Source organism: Pseudorasbora parva, chromosome 11 (assembly GCF_024679245.1).
Source record: "Pseudorasbora parva isolate DD20220531a chromosome 11, ASM2467924v1, whole genome shotgun sequence".
Classification (NCBI taxonomy): Eukaryota; Metazoa; Chordata; class Actinopteri; order Cypriniformes; family Gobionidae; genus Pseudorasbora; species Pseudorasbora parva.
This window is the reverse complement of record NC_090182.1, coordinates 15659367-15668212: the sequence shown is the minus strand read 5'-3', so window position 1 is coordinate 15668212 and position 8846 is coordinate 15659367. Positions and strand designations below refer to the sequence as shown.

The 8846-nt window shown below is 45.3% G+C and overlaps 1 protein-coding gene across 1 annotated transcript; it reads left to right on the top strand.

The window, feature by feature from the left end:
• Positions 1-4965: 4965 nt before the first annotated feature.
• On the top strand, positions 4966-7394 carry LOC137092076 (octapeptide-repeat protein T2-like). Its single transcript, XM_067456349.1, has 2 exons — positions 4966-5371; positions 7180-7394. The coding sequence occupies exons 1-2, from the start codon at positions 4966-4968 to the stop codon at positions 7392-7394; spliced, it is 621 nt and encodes a 206-aa protein (XP_067312450.1).
• The last annotated feature ends 1452 nt before the right edge of the window (positions 7395-8846 follow it).

The window sequence follows — 8846 nt, the reverse complement described above, 5'->3', positions numbered from 1 at the left end:
ACCATCCTGCCAGTCAGAATGGCAAACAGAAAAATCTAGTAAGTGCACTAAGAACGAGTTCGCTGGAGAGTCTAATGACAGGACTTCCACAGCAGAACAGACTCGATAAAAAAACGTTCTGTTCTTAACAGTGCAACTGGGATCCTATTCATTATCTTCTTCCAGTACTCTTTCAACACTAAGCCATTGCTATGGACTTTGTCTTCAGTCGAAAATATGAACACAGAGCCGCGTGCGATCAAGTCTATATAGTGACAGTCTCGTTTCAAGATATCTAAGCTCAGGGTCTTGCACCAAAAAGCTCTCAATCCTGAATGCTTAAATTAATGTGATCGTTCAACCGAAATCACTGTCATAAGATACTACAAAGGATGAAGATGCCAAGGGCTTATACAGACATGCCATAGTGACTTAATTCCATTTCTTCTTGAGGGATTGGTGTGTCATTGTGGGCATGCGAGTTTAGGGTGACTGATGGACCAATAGTAGTGTCTCGTTAGCTTTTGCCGCGTAGACAGAGAATAAGCCCTTGAGCTGCTTGACACCATCATCCCATCATTTCCTTTCTGTAATGGACAAGCTGTAATGTGACCTCTGTATAAGTTGAGGACAGGAAATTTTAGGGTGGTTGGAAAAGAGATCACATTGCTTGTCAAGATGGATGGAAAGAAATTGTCAGTGGAAGTAAAATATTCAGGTCCATTCCCAGAGGGATAATGAACGAAGGGCTAAGCAGCATGGGAGGAAGCGCCATGCAAATCCCACTTCTGAATAATTCTGACAAACATCCACTACTCCTTCTATAACGGCAAAGATTTTTCTTCAAGTATGGGTTTGTTTTTTTCTTCCCACATCTACTCTATTTGCATTTTACCATGGCCTCAAATGGCTTTTGGTGTGGTTATACTGCAGCATTTTAACTTTTTTATTAACCAATTAATCTAAATTCACTGTTCAATGGAGCAGCAAAACCTTAACGCAAGCAAAAAGGTTTCTCTGACAGTACTTTTAACGAAACAATCATAAATATAACTTATAATAATACTTTAACACTTATAATTTTACTTACTGACATGGATGTAAAAAGGACTGAGATGTTTGTAATTTTCTTGAAAGAAATATCTTACGGCAACTAATGCTAAACTTATTTGAAAAAAAAAGTAATTTGATGTCACATGAACCTTCTAATTAAAAATCATTCTAATATGCTGATTTGGTGTAAACATTTCTTATTTTTATCCATGTTGAAAACATTTGTTGCTTAATATAATTTTTTTTTAGAAAGATTATTTTATAAAAAGAAAGTTCAAAACAGCAGCATTTATTTGAAAGTGAAATCTTATGCAACATTATAAATGTAATATTAACTAATTTTTATTACAGTTTTTGTCAGTCGCTAACAAGTGTTTTTCCAATCAGTTGTCACATTTTCAAATCTCTATACACAATTAGCACAGCACTGGTCTTTTGTGGCCATACCATTCACATGTCATGTTGTTTTCACACAATATGCAGTGAGTGAACACATTTCCACAATGCTTACATTTTCTTAACAGACAAGCTATACCTCCCAACAAAATTATGGATTGTTTTTGTAGCATTTACGAATGTTAACACACAACATCCCACAATAGCAAAAACAATATTCCAAACCTTTGATACAGTATAAAAAACACTGCTTCTGCAATGATAACAGTTGAAAAACAATATATCTGCTGATAATAAATAAACAATTGAAAAATTGACACACAGCTGATTCCAGTCTGGCTTAGACTGAGTAACAGGTTTTTTTTCTCTATTACATTGACACACATACAGTACAAGAAGGACTTTGAGGAGTAATGTTTTTGGAAACAGAAACAGAAAAAGACAAAAATTGTAATGTCTGGACGAGGAAGAAAAAGAGCAAGGGGGGCCCAGAGAGGTGCAGGAGCAGTGAGAGATGCAGAGAGAGATGCAGAGAGAGGTGCAGGAGCAGTGAGAGGTGCAGTGAGAGATGCAGTCAGAGATGCAGGAGCAGTGAGAGGTGCAGGAGCAGTGAGCGATGCAGAGAGAGGTGCAGGAGCAGTGAGAGATGCAGTAAGAGATGCAGTCAGAGATGCAGGAGCAGTGAGAGGTGCAGGAGCAGTGACTGATGCAGAGAGAGGTGCAGGAGCAGTGAAAGTTTTGCAGAGAGAGATGCAGGAGCAGTGAGAGATGCAGTGAGAGGTGCAGTGAGAGATGCAGGAGCAGTGAGAGATGCAGTGATAGATGCAGTGAGAGGTGCAGGAGCAGTGAGATATGCAGAAAGAGGTGCAGGAGCAGTGAGATATGCAGAGAGAGGTGCAGGAGCAGTGAGAGATACAGAGAGAGGTGCAGGAGCAGTGAGATATGCAGAGAGAGGTGCAGGAGCAGTGAGAGATGCAGTGAGAGATGCAGGAGCAGTGAGAGATGCAGAGAGAGGTGCAGAAGCAGTGAGAGATGCAGTGAGAGATGCAGGAGCAGTGAGAGATGCAGTGAGAGGTGCAGGAGCAGTGAGAGATTCAGTGATAGATGCAGTGAGAGGTGCAGTGAGAGGTGCAGGAGCAGCGATAGATGCAGAGAGAGGAGCAGGAGCAGCGAGAGATGCAGAGAGAGGTGCAGGAGCAGTGAGAGATGCAGAGAGAGGTGCAGGAGCAGTGAGAGATGCAGTGAGAGATGCAGGAGCAGTGAGAGATGCAGTGAGAGGGGACAGAGCAGTGAGAGATGCAGAGAGAGGTGCAGGAGCAGCGATAGATGCAGAGAGAGGTGCAGGAGCAGTGAGAGATGCAGAGAGAGATGCAGGAGCAGTGAGAGGTGCAGTGAGAGATGCAGAGAGAGATGCAGAAAGAGGTGCAGGAGCAGTGAGAGATGCAGATGGAGAGAGAGAGGTGCAGGAGAACTGATAGATACAGAGAGAGGTGCCGGAGCAGTGAGAGATACAGAGAGAGGTGCAGGAGCAGTGAGAGATGCAGAGAGAGGTGCCGGAGCAGTGAGAGATGCAGAGAGAGGTGCAGGAGCAGTGATAGATGCAGAGAGAGATGCAGGAGCAGTGAGAGATACAGAGAGAGGTGCAGGAGCAGTGAGAGATGCAGAGAGAGGTGTAGGAGCAGTGAGAGATGCAGAGAGAGGTGCAGGAGCAGTGAGAGATGCAGAGAGATGTGCAGGAGCAGTGAGAGATACAGAGAGAGGTGCAGGAGCAGTGAGAGATACAGAGATAGGTGCCGGAGCAGTGAGAGATGCAGAGAGAGGTGCAGGAGCAGTGAGAGATGCAGAGAGAGGTGCCGGAGCAGAGAGAGGTACAGAGAGATGTGCAGGAGCAGTGAGAGATGCAGAGAGAGTTGCAGGAGCAGTGAGGGATGCAGAGAGAGGTGCAGGAGCAGTGAGAGATGCAGAGAGAGGTGCAGGAGCAGTGAGAGATACAGAGAGAGGTGCAGCAGCAGTGAGAGATGCAGAGAGAGAGATGCAGAGAGAGAGATACAGAGAGAGGTGCCGGAGCAGTGAGAGATACAGAGAGAGATGCCGGAGCAGTGAGAGATGCAGAGAGAGAGATACAGAGAGAGGTGCCGGAGCAGTGAGAGATACAGAGAGAGGTGCAGGAGCAGTGAGAGATGCAGTGAGAGATGCAGGAACAGTGAGAGATGCAGTGAGAGATGCAGTGAGAGATGCAGTGAGAGGTGCAGGAGCAGTGAGAGATGCAGAGAGAGGTGCAGGAACAGTGAGAGATGCAGTGAGAGATGCAGTGAGAGATGCAGGAGCAGTGAGAGATGCAGAGAGAGGTGCAAGAGTAGTGAGAGATGCAGAGAGAGATGCAGTGAGAGGTGCAGGAGCAGTGAGAGGTACAGAGAGAGGTGCAGGAGCAGTGAGAGATGCAGAGAGAGGTGCAGGAGCAGTGAGAGATGCAGTGAGAGGTGCAGGAGCAGTGAGAGGTACAGAGAGAGATGCAGGAGCAGTGAGAGATGCAGAGAGAGGTGCAGGAGCAGTGAGAGATGCAGTGAGAGGTGCAGGAGCAGTGAGAGATGCAGAGAGAGGTGCAGGAGCAGTGAGAGATGCAGAGAGAGGTGCAGGAGCAGTGAGAGATGCAGAGAGAGGTGCAAGAGTAGTGAGAGATGCAGAGAGAGGTGCAGGAGCAGTGAGAGATACAGAGAGAGGTGCAGGAGCAGTGAGAGATGCAGAGAGAGGTGCAGGAGCAATGAGACATGCAGAGAGAGGTGCAGGAGCAGTGAGAGATACAGAGAGAGGTGCAGGAGAAGTGAGAGATGCAGAGAGAGGTGCAGTGAGAGGTGCAGGAGCAGTGAGAGATACAGAGAGAGGTGCAGGAACAGTGAGAGATGCAGAGAGAGGTGCAGGAGCAGTGAGAGATACAGAGAGAGGTGCAGGAGCAGTGAGAGATACAGAGAGAGGGGCAGGAGCAGTGAGAGATACAGTGAGAGGTGCAGGAGTAGTGAGAGGTACAGAGAGAGGTGCAGGAACAGTGAGAGATACAGAGAGAGGTGCATGAGCAGTGGGAGATGCAGAGAGAGGTGCAGGAGCAGTGAGAGATGCAGAGAGATGTGCAGGAGCAGTGAGAGATGCAGAAAGAGGTCAGGAGCAGTGAGAGATGCAGTGAGAGGTGCAGGAGCAGTGAGAGATACAGAGAGAGGTGCAGGAGCAGTGAGGGGTACAGAGAGAGGTGCAGGAGCAGTGAGAGATGCAGAGATAGGTGCAGGAGAAGTGAGAGATGCAGAGAGATGTGCAGGAGCAGTGAGATGTGCAGTGAGAGGTGCAGGAGCAGTGAGAGATGCAGAGAGAGGTGCAGGAGCAGTGAGAGATGCAGTGAGAGGTGCAGGAGCAGTGAGAGATGCAGAGAGAGGTGCAGGAGCAGTGAGAGATGCAGAGAGAGGTGCAGGAGCAGTGAGAGATGCAGAGAGAGGTGCAGGAGCAGTGAGAGATACAGAGAGAGGTGCAGGAGCAGTGAGAGATGCAGAGATGGGTGCAGGAACAGTGAGAGATACAGAGAGATGTGCAGGAGCAGTGAGAGATGCAGAAAGAGGTGCAGGAGCAGTGAGAGATGCAGTGAGAGATGCAGAGAGAGATGCAGGAGCAGTGAGAGGTACAGAGAGAGATGCAGAGAGAGGTGCAGGAGCCATGAGAGGTGCAGAAAGAGGTGCATTAAGAGGTGCAGGAGCAGGGAGAGATGCACAGAGAGGAGCAGTGAGAGATGCAGTGAGAGGTGCAGTAAGAGGTGCAGGAGCAGGGAGAGATGCAGTGAGAGGAGCGGTGAGAGATGCAGTGAAAGGTGCAGTGAGAGACGCAGTGAGAGGTGCAGTGAGAGATGCAGTGAAAGGTGCAGTGAAAGGTGCAGTGAGAGGAGGAGTGAGAGATGCAGAGAGAGGTGCAGGAACAGTGTGAGAGGTGCAGTGAGAGGTGCAGGATCCAAGTGTGGACATACCAAGCGTTTTTATCCCAGGTGCATAATACCTTTGAATGAAATCAGATGTGATGTTGATGAAAACGTGGCCTAACCCTGAAGATCGCAGAGATTAGATACAGTTATTTTGTGGTCCACACCCCTAATTATCTGGGCATTTTGCTGTTTTTCAATTTTGTTCAGAATGCTCTTGTGTGTTACATGCGTATTTTGTTCACTGTAAGCAATACTGTAAAACATTTTTTCTTTTCTACCGTATTCCAACTGTACCTCCTGTAGTAAATAGTAAAGGGAAAGAAAAAAAAACTAATTTGGTTTTTACTGTAATGCTTTTGAATGCGAACATTACTTTACATGTTGACATACAGTCCCCAACCAAGAAATTTAGTGTAAAAATGGTGGACTGCATGTTTTGCATACTAATGCCTGTAAAACTGAGACATAAAAGTCTATGCAGTTTTTGAGCCAGTATTTTGAAACCTGGTATACTTTAATTGACTGCATGTATCTTGTAAAAGTCAAAATTATTCTTTGACAGAATAATTACATTTTGAGAGATTTCCAATGTTTTGGTAAAATTATTGTGTGCAGAGAAAGATGTGTTCTATTTTAAAATTAAGAGTTAGTATATATTTAACAAAATGTGCTTTTGAGAAGAAAATTATCCATTTGGCCAATTGTGTTTTGTAGGTGTGAGTCAGTGTTATGAGTTTAGAAAAAATATCGGATGTATGGGTAAGCGCTTGTTAGTGATTGTACAGTGATTGAAAACATACACTATTCGAATGGAGCGTCAGGAGGCGGATGTGTGCGAAAATGGGCGGAAACTGTAATGTAATGAATTTTTAAAATGCATGACCATGATGCTTTCTATGTTCACAAAAAAAACGTTGGTCTAATTCATGCATGCAAGACTACTTGAAATTATGTTTTATTTGTTTTATTTATCGGGAGGAGCACAGATAATTTACCTAATTAATAGGCTACTCTGGGTTCAGGCCAACCTTATCTGAAGAAAACCACAGGTATGAAAGTGTCGATTTTTGGTGTATGTTAGTTCCATCAACACCAGGGACGAGTTGATAATCCGATCGTTTGCTTGACTTCAGATGTACATTTCTAGACACCTGTCATGAATGAGATATGATTTTTTTCACATCACACACATTTCCCCCAGTCGCTTAAACACCAAAATTGTGATTTGACATTAAAAATGTAAAACGACTTCTCTGGAACTTTCTGACACTTGAAAAAGGTCTGCCATTCAAACGTAATTTATGAGCCATCATATTTATATCTATATCTAACATCTGGTCACACAGCCAGGGATATGTGACACTATACATTTCAAATTCACTCTTCCAATGTGCAAGAGAATTTTAAATTGCGCTCAACTATCATGTTTGTGTATTCCATTTGTTAATGTTCTCTCTAGAATTCATAATGAGGCTGATTTGGCAGGATCAGTTAAGGCACAGTTATGACAACTGGATAAAGTGCATATGCTTACAATTCTGTTGGCACAAAACATTGAGATGCATGATGTTCTTTCCAAACATCTGATTGGGATTCATTCAGTGGTACAGTCTGTGGTGGGATGATGCCAATGGTGATATTATAAATAAATAAAACACAAGAACAAAAACAGGCATATTAAACAGCCACATACATGCATAAACCATTGCCACACCTAACATTGGAGAGCAAATAGAGAAAATGTACCAGCCAGTGTTGTAGTCATGACCAGCTCATTCGAGTCTGAGTCGAGACAGAGTTCAGAGAGGGTCGAGTCTGCATCGAGAATGAGTTCAAAAAGGGCCGAGACAGAGTCAAGAACGAGTTCAGAGAGGGTCGAGTCCGAGTCGAGACCGAGGTCAGAGAGGGTCGAGTCCAGGGCGAAACTGAGTTCAGAGAGGGTCGAATCCGAGTCGAGACCGAGGACAGAGAGGGTCGAGTCCAGGGCGAGACTGAGTTCAAAGAGGGTTGAGTCAGTGTGTAGACCAAGTTCAGAGTGGGTTGAGTCCAAGTTGAGACCAAGTTCAGAGAGGATTGAGTCCAAGTCAATACTGAGTTCAGAGAGGGTTGAGTCCGATTCGAGACCGAGTTCAGAGAGGGTTGAGTCGAGTCAAGACCAAGTTCAGAGAGGGTTGAGTCAGAGTTGAGACTGAGTTCAGAGAGGGTTGGGTCCGAGTTGAGACCAAGTTCAGAGAGGGTTGGGTCCGAGTCGAGACCAAGTTCAGAGAGGGTTGAGTCCGATTCGAGACCGAGTTCAGAGAGGGTTGAGTCGAGTCAAGACCAAGTTCAGAGAGGGTTGAGTCAGAGTTGAGACTGAGTTCAGAGAGGGTCTGGTCCGAGTCGAGATCAAGTTCAAAGAGGGTTGGGTCCGAGTTGAGACTAAGTTCAGGGAGGGTTGAGTCAGAGTAGAGTCCGAGTTCAGAGAGCGTTGGGTCCGAGTCTAGACCAAATTTAGAGAGGGTTGGGCCCAAGTCAATACCGAGTTCAGAGAGGGTTGGTCCGAGTCGAGACCAAGTTCAGGGAGGGTTGGGTCCGAGTCAAAACAGAGTTCAGAGAGGGTTGAGAACGATTCGAGACCGAGTTCAGAGAGGGTTGAGTCGAGTCAAGACCAAGTTCAGAGAGGGTTGGGTCTGAGTCGAGACCGAGTTCAGAGAGGGTTGGGTCCGAGTCAAGACCAAATTCAGAGGGTTGGGTCCAAGTCAATACCGAGTTCAGATAGGGTTGAGTCTGTTTCGAGACCGAGTTCAGAGAGGGTTGTGTCGAGTCAAGACCGAGTTCAGAGAGGGTTGAGTCCGAGTCGAGACCAAGTTCAGGGAGGGTTGAGTCCGAGTCAAGACCGAGTTGAGAGAGGGTTGGGTCCGAGTCTAGACCAAATTCAGAGAGGGTTGGGTCAGAGTCAATAACGAGTTCAGAGAGGGTTGAGAACGATTCAAGACCGAGTTCAGAGAGGGTTGAGTCGAGTCAAGACCGAGTTCAGAGAGGGTTGAGTTGAGTTAACCCTTTAGACGCCAGAGGTTTTTTCCTTAAACGTTTGGCTTTGACATCTTCATTTCAAAATTTAAAAGTGATAAAAGATAGAAACTTTCTGTAAATTAGAGAAATATTAAGGATGACCCAGTTTATGTAGAGGTTACATTTTCCCATCTAATTTGCATATTATGACGTCATAATGTGGTGGCAATCTTGGATTATAGAATTTTGTATGAAAAGCCACATGTTTAAATGATAAAATGCAGCACTTTTTACCCCAAAAAATACCCCAACCTTCAGTATACTATATTGCACAATACTGAATGTTCAGGTAAATAGTAAACAATCTGTGTAAATATTTACTCCTGAACTTCAAACTGAATGTCAAAATGGGAAAGAAAGGTGATTTAAGCAATTTTGAGCGTGGCATGGTTGTTGGTGCCAGACGGGCCGG